Source organism: Gorilla gorilla, chromosome 10 (genome assembly GCF_029281585.2).
Source record: "Gorilla gorilla gorilla isolate KB3781 chromosome 10, NHGRI_mGorGor1-v2.1_pri, whole genome shotgun sequence".
Lineage (NCBI taxonomy): Eukaryota > Metazoa > Chordata > Mammalia > Primates > Hominidae > Gorilla > Gorilla gorilla.
Window position 1 is genome coordinate 149,413,501 of NC_073234.2, and position 18,186 is coordinate 149,431,686.

The window sequence follows — 18,186 nt, forward strand, 5'->3', positions numbered from 1 at the left end:
CCACAGTTTCCTTCCTTCTGTTGCTCACACAGTGCTCTCAGCCCCAGATGCCCTTCCTGACACTTCCTCCCAAGGAAACCCAAGTCATCCATCAGGGTCCACCCAAATGTCCACACCCTCTGGTAGCCTGCCCAGCCCCAGAGGCTCCCCTGAGCTCCCTTCCCCCATTAGAGCCTACAGAGGCAGTGCTGCCCAGCAGACATCTCGGCTGGGAGTCAAACAGAGCAAGGTTATTTTGGTCCCTCTCTCCACTCTATGTGACCCTGAAATGTGCCCTGGCCTTAGGAAACATTCAGCTACATCAGAGAACGTGAGTATGCATGTGGTTTGTATAACACAGGCAAGACATGGTTTTTAGATATGTTCAGAATAGATAGTTACAGAGAACAGGTATGTTACATGTGGGAAGGAAGAGACACAAGGGCCAAGAGATACTTAATATGCATGAGGCTCCTGGGCACTAAATGTTCAATTCACAATGTGCCTTTATACAAGAGACACCTAAACATGCAGAACCATGGGGCCTTTGTTCTCCACCATTCCTGGTGCCCATTCTGGTCCCATGCGTCCTCTGCCCAAGAAACACGTAGAACCCATGGCAGTGCAACAGCTGCTTCTTGGCAACTCCACCATGATCAGGCACACTTGTCCCATGTCTGTCCCGTTGAGCCGGTGTGTGTCATAAGCCCTTCAGCTGTGAGCACTCTTGCCCAGACCTCGGCTCTGGTCCTTGTGGCCACACCTGAGTGGGTGAGGTTGACTAGCAGAGAAAGAAGAGAACCGATGAATGTTGACAGCACAGGAATCAGGTCATACGGCCCTCCCATCTCCTTCCCTCAGCTTCTTGCTGTGTTTTGCGAATGGATTTTATAAACCTGTGATTCGAGCATCCTCAGTTGCTTCTCGAGCCTTTCCGCTCCATGAACTCTGGGACAGCTTGCCTGGTACTGCAACTGGAGGACATCATTGCATCCAGAGAGCTTCCCACATGACAGTCTGTGAGCAAGGGACTTCGCCTCCCTGGATGGTGGTTTTCTTTTATGTAAAAGATGTGATCGTAGTCTCTATTTCTCAAGGGTGCTGTGAGAAACATGCAGAATAAGGCCACGTGAAAGTGTGTGGCAGGTAGCGGATGCTCAGTAACGTGAAGCCTGCCCTTCCCGTAGCCTTTCTCTTCCTCCACTGGGTCTAGACTTCACATTGTCCCATGGTTCGAGATCCTTGGTTCATCCCGAGTCTTATCATCATCCCAGAAGCTTGGAGGGAGCTCCTGGGGAAATCCAGCTTCACGGTCCCACACTGATCACTTCCCCTGGGCATGGCCTGGTAAATGCAGCTCAGATCCGCTCCCCAGGCAAGTCAAGGAAGTTGCTGCCCAGAAACCAAGTGAGGACATTTACAAGAACCGGCAGCAGCAGCAGCAGCAGCAACAGCAGCAGCAGCAGCAGCAGAAGAAGAAGAAGAAAAAGAAGAAGAAGAAGAAGAAGAAGAAGAAGAAGAAGAAGAAGAAGAAGAAGAAGAAGAAGAAGAAGAAACTGGATTTGCTTTTTCACCAGAGGATCCAGATTTCCCTGTGGCCTCGCAAACAAAAAGGAAGGAAGAAGGAGCAGCACAGTCATCCCTTTGTGAAAAAGGCATTCAAGTAACTGAGTGACTCAGCAAGCCTGGGTCTTGGGGCAATTACGAATACCTGGTTGAAGGGCAGTCCTCAGGCAGAGCCCCTGAGACCTGTTGAACTCTAGAGTGTGGGAGCAGAGGAGATTCAGGGCCTGCCCAGGGGCAGTGTCCACAGGGGCAGAGTGCCCCCAGGACTCGCCCTGGCTCAGTTAAGGACTCCCCTCAGGATCTGCAGAGGTGCAAGGCAGGGTGCATCTCTGCCTGGACTGAGCTGGAAATGCAGCCGTGTGGCTGAAGTGGCCACTTCCTGCTTTCTGTAAAGCAGCCACAGGGACCTGTGAACAGGTAAGACCCTTACTCTTGATTACTGAAGAACTAGAACCCAGGCTCCCTTGACCTTCTCTCCAAAAACCCAGATGACACGAGGACCCTCTCCCAGCTGAAGGGGCAGATTCATGCTTTAGAGTGTGGGGAGTCAGCTTGGGGGCACGTGAGTGTTTAGCTTAGGTGTGGGCCTCACAAAAGAGTCAAAACAAGTCAGCCAGGACTCCAGCAGCCTTCATTGTGTGAGAGATGCCAGCACTGTGGCCACAGCCTGACAGCTGCGCAAGCCACATAATGTGTGGGGCCGAGTGGAAAACGTGGGGTTTTTTTTGTTGTTGTTCAAAATCATGAGCTTCCAGGGGCGGCAGCAGAACCTTAAACTGCTCTGAGGCCCTTCTGAGCACAGGACTTGGTATGACTGCACAGGGATACCTGGCAGGCCAAGTGCAGGGACAGAGCAATCTGCCCAGAGGCCAGCAGGTCCCCAGTCAGTGTCTGGCACCAGCTCCCTTCATGACCTGGGCTGGCTCCGTTTCACGGGACTCCCAAGGCTGGAGGCTTCCCCGGAACACCATGCTCAGGGATTTCCCAACAGGAGCAGCCTCTGGCTTCAGATCTGTCCTTGTTTGACTCATAAATTATCACTCAGACTGAGAAAATTAACACTCAGTGATTCCTGAAAGGGTGCCCAGTGCAATAGATAATTTTCAAAGTGAGTTCATCGGGGATTTAATAGCCAGGCAATGTCCATTAAAACAGCGACAAACATGGGGAGAAAAGGAAAAGTTCCAACTGGAAACTCATGCTGGCTTGACAGTTGTTCTCAGGGAGCAGAACAGAAGTGGGCATTTTCATTCTGGTTACACCATCAGCGATACCTCCACGGAGCCTCTCAGCTGGTTCCTCCTGGGTCTGGGCCACAGGCCTCCCAGTATTGCCGGTCTCGGAAGACATCTGTGGGCAGGTTCTGTAGAGGGAATCTGAGGCTGTGTGGGATGAGCTGCAGGACCCCCTGTGGGGAAAGGCAGGAGGCAGCACCAGCTCCTTCACCAGGACCTGAGGGTACTGTGGCTCATCAGGGGCCATCGAGGACATGGAGACCCTGCACAGTGTTTGAGGAGTCCTGCTACATCAGTTTATTCTGGTTTAGGTGGTTGAGGGGAGACTCAGTGAAGTCTTGGGGGTTCAGGGCTACACTGCCAGCCTCTGGGACAGCAGCCCCAGTGTCCCCCAACCCAGGCCTTGCTCCTCCCTGCTGATGAATGCCCAGTCTGCTCCCAGATGCACATGTGTCCTGAAGACACCCGGTTCTCATGCTCTTCTCTGCAGCACCTGAATTGGGCATTCCTGGGTAAAGCAGTTTAAGTTACTTTCACTTTTATCCACCTTGTTTCCGTTATTTCAACCATGCATGTCCCTTGTGTATGTAGGATAAAGGTGTCTAAGAATAAAGGTCCATGATTTAAAGTTTTTTCCTCTTCTTTCCCTGTCCTGACCACCTGATCATAAGCTTGTAGAAATAAATTGTGTCTCATGTTGTGTATCTTTTGATGCATCTAGAGAGATGGTTATATTCATATAAATAAACGGGCACATCCAGCATATTATTTCTAGTTGTCGTCTGCTAATAAGTTTACATCTGGTAAATGCCAGTGTTTCTTCAAATGGCTGCATTGCACATGAGTCAATCTGTGTGACAAAGAAAGTGGCAGGTTTTGTACAGCCTTTGTAAAGACATTCTTCAATGCTGCCTTTTAAAATAGAAATGTTAAATCCTGTAACTAATCAACCTATGCCTTGTTAGAGGGCTGACATTTTCAATAATTCCTTTACAAAGGGTAGTGAGATGCATCAGATCCCCCAGTGGCCCCAAGTAGGGACAGTGACAGTCAGCAGTTCTTTACAGACACCTGCTCCGTGGCAGGTTCTCTGCCGGCCCTGGCTGCGGGCGCCCTCATCTAACAAGATGCTTCTGTCCATGGGTGGAGGACAAAGGCCTATGGGCTTGGGGAGCGAGTTCTTTCGTCTCCTACATGACCTTCATCTGCTCGCGTTTCCCACGAAGTGCATCTGGGTTGGAAGGAGATGGTGGTTTCCCACGGAAGTCTGGTCCCTAAGTGACGCCTCTGCTGCCTACATCAAAATCTCCCTGGCTTGCTCCACAATGGTCCCGTCACGTGGTGCAGACTCAGGCGCAGTCTTGTGTGTGCAGAGGCAGGCTTGGTCTAGTGTGCTCTTGATCATGCACCTAGTCACATCTGTTCTACAGTGTTGCATTCTAATTTCCATGCACATCTTTGCATAGGCGTGTTCCCATTGTTCCCATGCCAATAAGTGGTGTGCAAGGTTCCAGAGTGCGCCAGTATTTCTTTAGTCGGTGTCATGCTGTTGGATATTCAGGTTTTTTAACCTAGTGTAAATAACATTCACATTTCTAAAAACCAGAAGAGTGTTTGTGATTAACATATCATCTTAGTGGATATTAAATTGCTGCATCTGATTTCATTTCTCTTTCCCAAATAAAGAGTCAGTTGTGTGGGCTAGTCTCATTCTGAAACTGCACACTCCCATCCCAGAGGTAGAAAGCGAGATCTCCTGCCTGCATTTCATGGAGCATGTGATTATGGAGGTGTCCAGTCCCAGCAAACAGACCCCACATTCTTTTCCTTCAGTGACTCAGACGCAATATGTGGAGAGTCCCAGACAGTATCGCTCCCTCACGTTCATTAACCTCCAGAGATTAAACATCACCTGATACACAGAACTGTGGGTTCCCCGTTTGGCTAAGCATCAGGTGCAGCCAGGTTCTTACCTAGGTGCACGTGACAAGGTGCTGCCAGATGCCACCAGCGCAGACAGTCAGTGAGCCCACCTCATCAGAGGGCACATGAGATCCCCAAATGAGAAAGAACTCTAAGGAGCCGAAATCTGCCAAGATGGGTACATTAAAGCTTGCAACTTTGCACGTGAGCGCACCCTCAGACTCAGCCAGTTTATTCTCCTTTGCAGTCCATTCTGAAAAGTCCAGCCAGATGATGGCTAAAGAGTAGAGAATGGAAGGTGGAAGGCGGTTGCTGCTTGCAGAAGAGGCACGCTGGCAGCATTGGCAGGGAGGAAGAGACTGGAAACTGAGTAGCAGATCCGAGAAACCAAAATGCTCAGCAAATGAGGGCAGGTGGCATGGAGCTACTTCCCTGGGTCCAAGAGCCTAATTACCTTATTGTTCCATAAGTTCATGGCCTGCGGTCATCAGGGAAAATAAAACACTGACTGGGGGTCAGTCTTTTCTGTTTAGAGGAGGCTCCCTGAAACCTCCCCCTCCCGGGTTCAAGCGATTCTCCTGCCTCAGCCTCCCGAATAGCTGGAACTATAGGCGCCCGCCACCACTCCCCGCTAATTTTTTTTTTTTTTTTTTTTTTTTTGTAGAGACGGGGTTTCACCGTGTTAGCCAGGATGGTCTCGATCTCCTGACCTCGCGATCCGCCCGCCTCGGCCTCCCAAAGTGCTGGGATTACAGGCGTGAGCCACCGCGCCCGGCCTCAGCTGGTTTTTCAAAAGTCATGGCGTGTAATTGTCAGAACAGTGAACTTCGGAGATCCACCGGAGGGGCGAGGCCACAGCTCAACCGCGGGCACCTGAGCATCCTGCACAGCCTGCGACGGCCATCAGGGGGCGCGATGCCGCCTCACAGAACCTCGAGAGGCGCCCGGGTTCCGGCACAGAAGCCCGGCGGCTCCAGGGGGCGGAGCCGAGCCGCCTCCTCAGGACCTACGTAGGAGGCGCCGTCATCCCTACAGGGACACCTGAGAGGACCCAGCCTCCTCCTCCTCAGGACCCACTCGGGAGACGCCGCTGGCTCTATAGGAACACCTGGGGACCGTGGCCAGGGACGACCCAGCCTCCTTCTCCTCAGCTCCTCAGGAACGACTGGGGAAGCTGTGGCTTCATGGTCCCCGAGGCTGCCCGAGGAAAGGTGAGGAAAAGCTTTCCGTCCCGGCTCAGTGCTGAGGCGGCCGCGCTGCCTCGCGCTCCACTTTCTCAAGTTGTATTTATTTTATTTTACAAAGTGGCCCATCATTAAGTGGCTTTGTTATTCATTATTACAGCATACCTGAGTTGTCTCATTTTTAAATTTTTGACCAATTTGGGTTTGTTTGGGGTGGATCCGGGACAGAGAAGGGAGAAACCCTGAGGGCAACATGGAGAGCCCCAGGGAGACGCGCACCCCACGACTTGCTTTTATTTGCGTTCCAGTGGCTCGTTTTTCTTAGAGTGTTAAAGTACTTGAAAAATATTGAAGACCAGATGTAGATGTGAGTTTTCACAACCGTATTTTAAGTGTAAATACTGGACTTTGTCTGTTAACAGGATTTTAGGTAAAATAAATTTAAGCGGAGTTTATTTCGGCAAAGGAATGGTTCATGAATCACGCAGGAAGCACCAGAACGGAAGTCGGCTTGGGGCTTCGAGCTCTTAGGGTGGCCCGTAAGTGAGGCTCCTCAGTGGCTCCAGCTAGGCGACCACCTGTGGTGGGGATGCTTCCCTCAGCGTCCCTAGTCATACAGCCAACTGGCTGCTGGGCTTTTTGGCATTGACTGTGGTTGGTTTGTGAATTTTTTTAAGTCAGTTCAAATGCCTCCAAGTTCGGTTTCTGTTTGCTTAGGGAAGGCCTCAGGCTAACCCCCGCCGTATTTGCTTTAACATGTCAAAACCATAATTTATTTTTCATTTTACTTTCCTGGCATTAATAGAAGTAAATTCACATTTGTGCGTTATTCAGAAAGTCAGTTTAATTGGCAACCTATTTGTGATGGTGCATAAAATAATGTCTTTTAATCATTGGCATCTTAGATTAGATGAAATATGTTAACTCTCTTAAGCTTTGTTATTAACCCATAACAAGAGTTAAGTTTCTTTTTTTCTCCTAGGCTTTGACCATTTAAAATACACTCAGGCATCTCGTAACGATGTTATACTTTCTGAGAAATCTGTCCTTAGGTGATTTCATCTTTGTGTGAACACTGTAGAGTGTCCTTATAAAACTTAGATGGTGTAGCCCACTCCACACCTAAGTTACATAGTATAGCCTATTGCTCCCAGGCTACGAACCTGTACAGCATGTCTCTGTACTGAATGCTGTAGTCAACCATAACACCATGGGGATTGTAGATTGTGATCCCAGAATATCTGGGACAGGTCTCAGTCAATTTAGAAAGCTTATTTTGCCAAGATTAAGGACACGCCCATGACACAGCCTCAAGAGGTCCTGACGACGTGTGTCCAAGGTGGCCAGGGTAGAGCTTGCTTTTGTACATTTTAGGGATACATGAGATGTGTAAGATGTACAGTCATTTGGCCCAGTAAGGCGGGACAACTGGAAGCAGGAAGTGGGGGTGCTTCCAGGTCAGAAGTAGGTTAGAGACAAAAGGTTGCATTCTTTTGAATCCTTCATCAGCCTTCCACTGAATACACAATTTAGTCTGGCTCAATGAATCTGCATTTTTACATAAATAATAGGGCAGAGGAAGCAATCAGATATGCATCTGTCTCAGGTGAGGGATGACTTTGAGTGCTGTCTGTCCTTTGTCCAAAAGGAAATTCTTTGTGGGCAGATTGTGAGTGAGGTATGTAGCTTTTTGTCTTTGTAGCTATCTTAGTTAGGAATAGAATGAGGGCAGATTTGCCTGACATAGCTCCCAGCTTGACTTTTCCCTTGGCTTAGTGATTTGGGGGTCCTGAGATTTATTTTCCTCTCATGGTATCAGAACAGAGAAAAGGTAATGCGTTGAGCCATGAGCTTATGACAAGATGGCTAGGAAGGAATTTTTCAGCTCCATTTTTATCTCATGGGACCACCATCATATGTATGCAATGCACGAGTGTAAAATCACATTTAGTTAAGTCAGCTTACACTAAGCTATGGACCCAGATGGTCCTGGGGCCTTTTTCCACTGGGAGATCTTTAAGGACCTTTCTTAGCTTTTCTATGCTAATTGGTATATTCATAGTTGCCTTATTTCAGTGTCCATTTTGTTAATGTGTATTTTTACTAGTAAATCACCCATTTTTCTAGGTTTCCAGTTTGATGCAATTATTTGACTTTTAATTTCTCCTCTGTTTTTAGTTTTGTACATAATTTTCCTATCTACTTTTGCACTCTTTTTTCCATCAACAATATTTTTAAAATATACTTTTTAGCTTTTTTTGAAGAATTGTTATGTTTGACAATTTTTTATGACCTAATCATGACCGTAAATGATTTTTAATTAATTTCAGCTTAATGTCTTTTGTAGGGCACAACTGTTAAAATACAAAATTACAACAAATGTGGGTTTGCAGATCTTAATTGGCTTTTTTTTGTGGTTCTAGAATCAGGCAGCAGTCCAGACCAAAAATGGTTCAGAATGATCTGCCACACAACATGTGCGGGTTATATTTATAGCCAGAGAAAAAAAGTGACATACAGAAAACAGAAGTGAGGTATAGAGGTGGCTGGATTGGTTACAGACCTGGTTACAGCCTGGATTTGCCTTCTTGGAACTTGTTTTGAACAGCTGGCTGCCGGCCATTGACTGACACTCGGCTGATGTGATTGGCTGAACCGCCGCTATTTGTTACCATGATACATTCCCAAGTCAGATTTTCAGTTTGTTTCTATACTAAATTAGGTTGCGATTCTTCTTCTTCTTCTTCCCTTTTCTTTTTTGAGGCGGAGTCTCGCTCAGTCGCCCAGGCTGGAGTGCAGTGGCGCGATCTCAGCTCACAGCAAGCTCCGCCTCCCGGGTTCATGCCATTCTCCTGTCCCGGCCTCCCGAGTAGCTGGGACTGCAGGCTGCCGCCACCAAGTCCGGCTAATATTTTTGTATTTTTTTTTAGTAGAGACTGGGCTTCACCTTGTAAGCCATGATGGTCTCGATTTCCTGACCTCATGATCCACCCGTCTCGGCCTCCCAAAGTGCCGGGATTACAGGCGTGAGGCACGGCGCCCTGCCGCGACTCTTTACAAGGACTCCTTGGGAGGCTTCTAAAGCCCAAATGTTGTTTGATGTAAGAATTCCTCCCTTTTGGTCAGCCTCTCAATTTTGAGATATTGATCAAAACTTTGGGCATTGGTGTCACTCTTTGTTATCGTTGTAAATTGAGTTATTAGGACTTATTTGCTTTCAGTGTGGCATTTTCAAGTTTTATTTGGTCTCAGTGCCCTCTGGGCAATAGCAGAACACTGTGTTGTGTAAGGCGGAAATAGAGCAATAGAAAATAACAACTGATTTGTTAATATCAGATTACTTCAAGTTACTTGTTTTGGTAAGAATTAAAGCAGAGGGGACTTCTTTATGCTGACTCAGGTAGACTGGAATCTCTTCAGGGAAAAAGGGAGCTCTTTTGGGATCTATCTACTTCCTTAAAGTTTCAGCTTTGTTGTGTGTCATTCAGCGTGAGTGTCTCCATTCTGGTTTTGCCTGCTCAGTGTGGCCTAATGCGGGAGTTGTGACCAAAACAATGACCTCCCGTAATTTGTTCAACAGTTCTCCCCTTTTGGTTAGGTTCCTACCTAGGTGAGGGTGTGACTAAAAACTTAGGGCATTAGCAGTATTCTCAGTAACTATCATTTTAGGTTTCCGGTCTCAACACATCATTTAAGAAGTCAGTAAAGCTTTCCTCTATTGTGACAGCATATTTAATACTGAGAAAGAAAAGAAAATTTTTATCTTGCGAATGTGAGCTTCCTCTAAATTATCAGGTCCAGGGAGGCATGGGAATGAGGCAGCAGTCACGTCCCATTTCCCTCTTAGCTAAGTAATCATATCTTGAAGCTGCTTGCTATGTAGACTAGACTGACTGTCATCAGCTATAGATTAACCTAAGAGTGTCTTTGAATATTTTTTCCAGTGGCAAATATTTGCTTCTGTTGTATCGTAGCTGAAAGGAATGCTGGGAAACAAAATAAAGACAAGCATTCATTAGAATAAGTGATCCAGTCACAAGGAATCAATTTGAACTTTTTTTTTTTTCACAAAGTCATACTTTGAAAACGTCCAGCCATAAATTGAAATAGTCTCCAAAATGTGAATTTTTTTCCCTGGTTCTAAGATGACCAGCTTTCTTAGAGAGTGAACTACACCATAAGAAAAATGATATGACCATGTTTACACGTATATGTTATCTTAACATAAAACATGTAAAAGGGGCATTTCTTTGAAAGTATATATTAGTCTGTATAATTTACTTTGCAGTATCATGAATGCTCTTATTTTTAAAAGTAGGAGTAGTTACTGTCAATTACTAATTTTTAGTACAAATAATTTAGCAGATATCTGAAAAAATTACAATTTTTAAATAGAGGTTTTATTTTAAATTAGTTTTAGATTCATACAGAAATTGGGAAGAAAATGCAGATTTCCCATGTAGATGCAACCTAGTTTCCTCTCTTTTTAACATATCAACATGTATCAGATAGGTTTAACAGCTTTTTTTTTTTTTTTTTTTTTCCCAGACAGAGTCTCAACCAGGCTGGAGTGCAGTGGCGTGATCTCGGCTCACTGCAACCTCCGCCTCCCAGGTTCAAGCGATTCTCCTGCCTCAGCCTCCTGAGTAGCTGGTATTACAGGTGCCTGCCATCATGCCCGGCTAATTTTTGTATTTTTAGTAGAGATGAGGTTTCACCAGGTTGGCCAGGCTGGTCTTGAACTCCTGATCTCAGGTGATCCGCCCGCCTCAGCCTCCCAAAGTGCTGGGAATACAGGCATGAGCCACCACTCCTGACCAACATCTTACATCATTTCTTGTCATACTTAATGACTGGGTATTACTATATTATTAAATAAGCTCACATCTTATTTGGTTTCCCTTAGTTCTGCCTTTTTCTCTCCCAGGATCCTATCTAGGATCCCATAGGACATTTAGTCATCATGTCAGGCTCTTCTTGGCTGTGACAGTCTCTCAGACTTTACTTCTGAGGACCTGGAACAGTGTTAGGAGGATTGGTCAGGTATTGTGTAGAATGTCCTCCATTGTGGTTTACTTGGGGTTTTTCTCATAATCAGCCTGGGTTTAGGGGTTTGCGGGAAGCAGAGCAGATGTGTAGTGTGTCCACAAAAAGAGTCAAAGACTAAAATATTTGAAGAGATGTATTCTGAGCCAAATATGAGTGACCATGGCCCTTGACACAGCCCTCAGGAGACCCTGAGAACATGTGCTCAAGGTCGTTGGGGTACAGGTTGGTTCTATACATTTTAGGGAGATAGGAGACATCAATCAAGTGTATTTAAGATATATATTGGTTCGGTCCAGAAAGGTGGGACAACCCAATGGATTAGGGTGGGGTGGGGCTTCCAGGTTATAGCTACATTTAAAAGTTTTCTGATTGGCAGTTTGTTGAAAGACTTACTATCAATAGAAAGGAGTGTCTGGGTTATGATAAGGGGTTATGGAGACCAAGGTTTTGTCATGGAGATGAAGCTTCCAGGTAGCAGGCTTCAGAGAGAATAGATTGTAAATGTTTCTTATCAGATTTAAGGTTGTGTTGATGTTAAATGCTGATTGGCTTTTCCTGAATTCCAAAAGGGAGGAGGGCATAATGAGGCATGTCTGACCACCTCTTTCCCATCATAGCCTGAACCAGTCTTCCAGGTTAACTTTGGTGTCCCCTGGTGGAGAGGTGGTTGTGGGAAAGATCTTTGAATTTTATTTTTGGCTTGCAAGTGCTAGTGTAGTCACTTCATGCTGTCACTTCATGCTCTCAAGATGTGTTATCACCATTAATGTTAACTTTTATCACTTGGTTGAGGCAGTGTTTTCAGGTTTTTCACTGTGAGGTTACTTTTTTCCCATGTCTATATTGTATATATGCTTTTGGAGGAAGTCATCATGCAGAGCTCATACTTAAAGGAGTGGGGAGTTAGCCCCACCTCCTTGATGGCTGTCTATATCAGGTATTTGGAATTCTTCTGTATAAGAGATTTCTATTCAGCCCATTTGCATATCTGTTTAATCATTTATTTATACCAGTATGGGTCCACAGATAGTTACTTTAATCTTTTGGTTATCTAATTGTACAGTATTTTGTTGCTCTTTGTTCATAGCTGTGGCCATTGGTAGCTCTTTCCACTGGCTCCTTTTACATAATTTCATGTTTTTTTTTTATAATTTATTTCTGTTACTTCAAAAGTACCCTGGCTCATATATTTTCTGTCCCAGTCCTAGTTTCAGCTATTTCTTCTAATAGCCCTGATTTCTTTTGTTAGAGAATGGTATGAAAAACTTACATCTGGCCACTAAATATGGTCATTGCGTCATGACACTTACAGCTGACAGTGCAAAGAAATATATGTGTGTCTTCTAACTTGTATGTACCCACTTAATTATAAAGGTTTCTATGTGGAATCATCTATGTATATGTTAAGCTAAATGTGAATTTATACTTATGTTGTATATATATATTCTGACTCATTATGACAGAGATCATTCTAGGCTTCCCTATTTTTTATCTGTAACTTCTCACTGTAATAGTGAGGAACCTGGCTCCTACTATCTGCCATTTATTTCATCCCTTGTACCATTGGGAACAAGGAATTCATTCTTGATCAAGATTCCAGGTTGGGACTTAATAAGAAATATATGTTTGGTCTGTGTCTGCAGTTCCTGGTACAGAGCTTCTAAAACTATTATAATTTCCTGAACAGTAGGGGTGCTAGGAGCATCTTGTGTTCTAATATTTGGTCTTTGGCCCTGGTTCCTGACGCAGAGTTCCTAAATCTCTTGGAATCTCCTGGATAATAGGAATGGCTTCTGTTCTAATAAGGACACTCTGTGGGTTCCTGGATGGTTTCAGGATGGGGATGGTCACCAGAAAGACCAAGCCATGATAAGAAGGTTGTAACTTTTAGCTTAGCATGCAATCCTTTGAGGGTGTGAAGGGACTGGAAATGGAGTTAATAATCCGTCATGTCTACATGATGAAGCTTCCATAAAAATTCCTAAAATATGGAATTTGGAAAGTTCCAGATCAAGGCTGACAGATTTGATGTCTAGTGAGGGCTCATCTGTCATAGATAGTGCCTTCTAGCATGTCGTGACATGGCAGAATGGGGAAACGGGCTCCTAGATGCTTTTATAAGGGCACTGGTTTCATTCATGAGGACAGCACTCTCATGATCTGATCACCTCTCGGTTACCTCTGAATACCATCCCTTTGGGGATTACATTTCAAAATAGGAATTTGGGGTGGGGGTGTACACACATTGAGACCATAATAACTAGTAAACATAAGTAAGTATTTCCTAGTTCCATAAGCCATCATAGCAAATTGTCAAACCTGAAGAGGGGGTGTAGGAATGCCTAGTTTCTGGCCAAGTCATATAGAAGTTTGGGTAAACTGGGGATTCACTACTTGTGATTGGCATCTGAGGTTGTGGACAGTCTGGTGTTACTAAGCCCTTAACCTGTAGGGTGTATACTAACTCCAGGTAATCAGTGTCACAGTTGAATTACAGGATACCCAATTGTTTTCCAGAGAGTTGGAATATCGGTTGGTATGGAAAACACCCCCCACCCCCCACAATTTGCTGTTAAAAGTGGAGTGTTGATAGTATAGAGGAAAATCATGGTTATTTTTCTTTTTACAGATATAGTAGTTTCAAAATTAACTATTATCCCTATGGGAAATAACTTTATAAAATAGAGTCCACTGTTCGTGTATATAGTACGTTTTGTTTTTAGTCTATGGATTCTACTCATTTCCAGCTCAGCACCTTTGGCCCACCACTTGCAACATACATTGGTAATACAGTTAGATTCTTGGTTGCACTCTGTATTTTGTCCTTAGATACTTCCACATCCTAAATAATTTAATTTGTGTAGATTGTGATTTGTTCTTTGTGCATTAAAATTCTGTGGGTTTTATCAAATGCATAGTGTCAGATATCCACTACTGAAGTAGCATACAGAATACTTCAAATCCCCACCCCAGACAGTCACTGATCTGACTATCATCTCTTTGGTTGTGCTTTTTCCAGAATGTTATATGAATGGAGTCATATAATGTATAGCATCTTCATACTGCCACCCTTTACTTAGCAACATAGATGCAAGATTCATTCATTTGTTTTCATGGATTGACAGTTCATTCCTTTCTGTTGGTGAATGGTATTCCATTGCATGGTTGTACTTCAAATTGATTATGCATTCAGCTATTGAAGAACGTTCTGATTACTTCAAGTTTTGGCCATTATGAGTAGAGTGGCTCATATATAATTACATGCTAGTTTTTGTTTGAACATAATTTTTCAAAGCAGCTGTCTAAACATACACAATTTAGGGGTGCATTTGTTGGATTGTAAGGTAAGACTTGTTTATCTTTGGGAAAAACTGTCAAACTATTTCCCAAAGTGGCTGTACCCATTCATGCATTCTGCCAGTAATGAATGGCCGTACCTATTGTTCTTCAACCTCCAATTGTTACTGTTGAGCTTTTTTAAGAGTCCCACAGTTGTACTAGGTGTGCAGTGATATCTCAGCATTATTTTAATTTGCAGTCTCCTAATGAGATATATTGAGCATCCTTTTGTGTGATTATGTGCTATCTGTGTATTTTCTTTTTTTTTCTTTTTTCTTTTTTTTTAATTGAGATAGAGTCTCGTTCTGTCACTCAGGCTGGAGTGCAGTGGCATGATCTTCGGTCACTGCAACCTCCACCTCTGATGTTCAAGCAATTCTCTTGCGTCAGCCTCCCAAGTAGCTGGGATTACAGGCACCCACCACCATGCCTGGCTAATTTTTTTGTATTTTTAGTAGAGAGGGGGTATCACTATGTTGGCCAGGCTGATCTCAAATTCCTGACCTCAGGTGACTCACCCGCCTCAGCCTCCCAAAGTGCTGGGGTTATAGGCATGAGCCACCACACCTGGCCTGCTATCTATATATTTTATTTGGCTGGATATCTGTTCAGATATTTACCCAGTTTTATTTGGGTTTTTAGTTTTCTTAGTGTTCGTTTGAAGAGTTCTTTGTGTATTTTCAATACAGTTTTTAAAACCACGTTTGTATTTTGTAAATATCTTCTCACAGTGTGTCTTGTCTTTTTGTTCTCTGAATAGGGTTTTTCATAGTAGAAAATTTAGTTTTATAAAGTCTGTTCTCAGTATTTTCACGAATTGGCACTTGATGCTGTGTATTAAAACTCAACACCAGATCCAATGTCTCTTAGGTTTTTTTTTAGATTGTTTATAGTTTTGCCTTTGAAGTTGCAGTCTCTGGACTATTTTGAGTAGGTTTTTCTGTTTTAATTTGTGTATAGAGTCATTTCATTCTATATGGCTTCCAAATAATTCTTCCATCACCATTTATGGGAAGGGTACGGATATAGTGGACTTTACTTCGGTTTGAATTTCCAAAATTATGACACTGAATAAACTGAGTATTGAATTTTATAGGTATTTCAGGACAGCCAGGAGGGGGCGCACATCCGCCGAGAAACTGTGAGCAAGAGCGTCTGTGCTGAACCACGGAGCCACCAGAGGGCGCGCGATCCCGCCCCAACCAACTTCCCGCGGAGGTGCCAGAAGCAGCGAGGAGCTTCAACTTCCTCAGGGCAGCACGAGGGTCGTGTTAACTTGGTGTTCTTCATTGGTGAGTAAAAAGCTCCTGTCCACGGCCCTGAGTGCCAAGGAGTGAGTCTTTAGAGCACTCAGCAGAGGAAGAAATCCATCTAGAAAAATAAAACCCCCAAATCTCACTGTTTGGAGTACACCCTAACATCATTGTCAATGTCCAAGACACAGTGGCTGCTAATATATATTCTTACAGTGGCCTCTAATATAATAATCACACTGTGCCCTACATTACTATGATATCCACACCGTGCCCTAACACCCATATAATATTCACACCATGCCCTATCACTGATCTAGTCCACACCATCGCTTCCAATACTAATGTAATAATATCCACACCATGCCCTAACACTGATCTAATCCACACCATCGCTTCCAATACTAATGTAATAATATCCACACCGTGCCCTATCATTGATCTAGCCCACACCATCACTTCCAATACTAATGTAATAATATCCAAACCATGCCCTATCACTGATCTAGTTCACACCATCGCTTCTAATACTAATGTAGTAATATCCACACCATGCCATATCACTGATCTAGTACACATCATCGCTTCCAATACTAATGTAGTAATATCCACACCATGCCCTATCACTGATCTAGTCCACACCATCGCTTCCAATACTAATGTAGTAATATCCACACCATGCCCTATCACTGATCTAGTCCACACCATCGCTTCCAATACTAATGTAATAATATCCAAACTATGCCCTATCGCTGATCTAGTTCACACCATCGCTTCCAATACTAATGTAGTAATATCCACACCATGCCGTATCACTGATCTAGTACACATCATCGCTTCCAATACTAATGTAGTAATATCCACACCATGCCCTATCACTGATCTAATCCACACAATCTAATCCACACAGTTTTATTTGGGTTTTCAGTTTTCTTAGTGTTCGTTTGAAGAGTTCTTTGTGTATTTTCAATACAGTTTTTAAAATCACGTTTGCATTTTGTTAATATCTTCTCACAGTGTGTCTTGTCTTTTTGTTCTCTGAATAGGGTTTTTAATAGTAGAAAATTTAGTTTTATAAAGTCTGTTCTCAGTATTTTCACGAATTGGCACTTGATGCTGTGTGTTAAAACTCAACACCAGATCCAATGTCTCTTAGGTTTTCTTTTAGATTATTTATAGTTTTGCCTTTGAAGTTGTAGTCTCTGGACTATTTTGAGTAGGTTTTTCTGTTTTAATTTGTGTATAGAGTCATTTCATTCTATATGGCTTCCAAATAATTCTTCCATCACCATTTATGGGAAGGGTATGGATATAGTGGCCTTTATTTCGGTTTGAATTTGCAAAATTATGACACTGAATAAACTGAGTATTGAATTTTATAGGTATTTCAGGACAGCCAGGAGGGGGCGCACATCCGCCGAGAAACTGTGAGCAAGAGCGTCTGTGCTGAACCACGGAGCCACCAGAGGGCGCGCGATCCCGCCCCAACCAACTTCCCGCTGAGGTGCCAGAAGCAGCGAGGAGCTTCAACTTCCTCAGGGCAGCACGAGGGTCGTGTTAACTTGGTGTTCTTCATTGGTGAGTAAAAAGCTCCTGTCCACGGCCCTGAGTGCCAAGGAGTGAGTCTTTAGAGCACTCAGCAGAGGAAGAAATCCATCTAGAAAAATAAAACCCCCAAATCTCACTGTTTGGAGTACACCCTAACATCATTGTCAATGTCCAAGACACAGTGGCTGCTAATATATATTCTTACAGTGGCCTCTAATATAATAATCACACTGTGCCCTACATTACTATGATATCCACACCGTGCCCTAACAGCCATATAATATCCACACCATGCCCTATCACTGATCTAGTCCACACCATCGCTTCCAATGCTAATGTAATAATATCCACACCATGCCCTAACACTGATCTAATCCACACCATCGCTTCCAATACTAATGCAGTAATATCCACACCATGCCCTATCACTGATCTAGTCCACACCATCGCTTCAAATACTAACGTAGTAATATCCACACCATGCCCTAACACTGATCTAGTCCACACCATCGCTTCCAATACTAATGTAATAATATCCACACCATGCCCTATCACTGATCTAATCCACACCATCGCTTCCAATACTAATGTAATAATATCCACACCATGCCCTATCACTGATCTAATCCACACCATCGCTTCCAATTCTAATGTAATAATATCCACACCATGCCCTATCACTGATCTAATCCACACTGTTACTTCCAGTACTAATGTAATAATATCCACACCATGCCCTATCGCTGATCTAGTCCACACCATCGCTTCCAATGCTAATGTAATAATATTCACACCATGCCCTATCACTGATCTAGTCCACACCATCGCTTCCAATACTAATGTAGTAATATCCACACCATGCCCTATCACTGATCTAATCCACACCATCGCTTCCAATGCTAATATAATAATATCCACACCATGACGTATCACTGATCTAGTCCACACCATCGCTTCCAATACTAATGTAGTAATATCCACACCATGCCCTATCACTGATCTAGTCCACACCATCGCTTCCAATACAGCTTCCATGCCCTTCTGTTTTGTAGTTTTGGTAGGGATGGGGTGGGGTTAGGGCTAGGGAGGGGGGTTTTGGCTGTGTTGCCC

General features: G+C 44.0%; 1 protein-coding gene across 1 annotated transcript; it reads left to right on the top strand.

Annotated features, from left to right (window-relative positions):
• Window positions 1-517: 517 nt before the first annotated feature.
• LOC129526002 (putative protein FAM157B) lies at window positions 518-17,307 on the top strand. Its single transcript, XM_063694543.1, has 7 exons — window positions 518-672; window positions 841-944; window positions 2,034-2,107; window positions 3,866-4,015; window positions 5,594-5,914; window positions 15,372-15,567; window positions 16,911-17,307. The coding sequence occupies exons 1-7, from the start codon at window positions 518-520 to the stop codon at window positions 16,976-16,978; spliced, it is 1,068 nt and encodes a 355-aa protein (XP_063550613.1). The 3' UTR covers window positions 16,979-17,307.
• The last annotated feature ends 879 nt before the right edge of the window (window positions 17,308-18,186 follow it).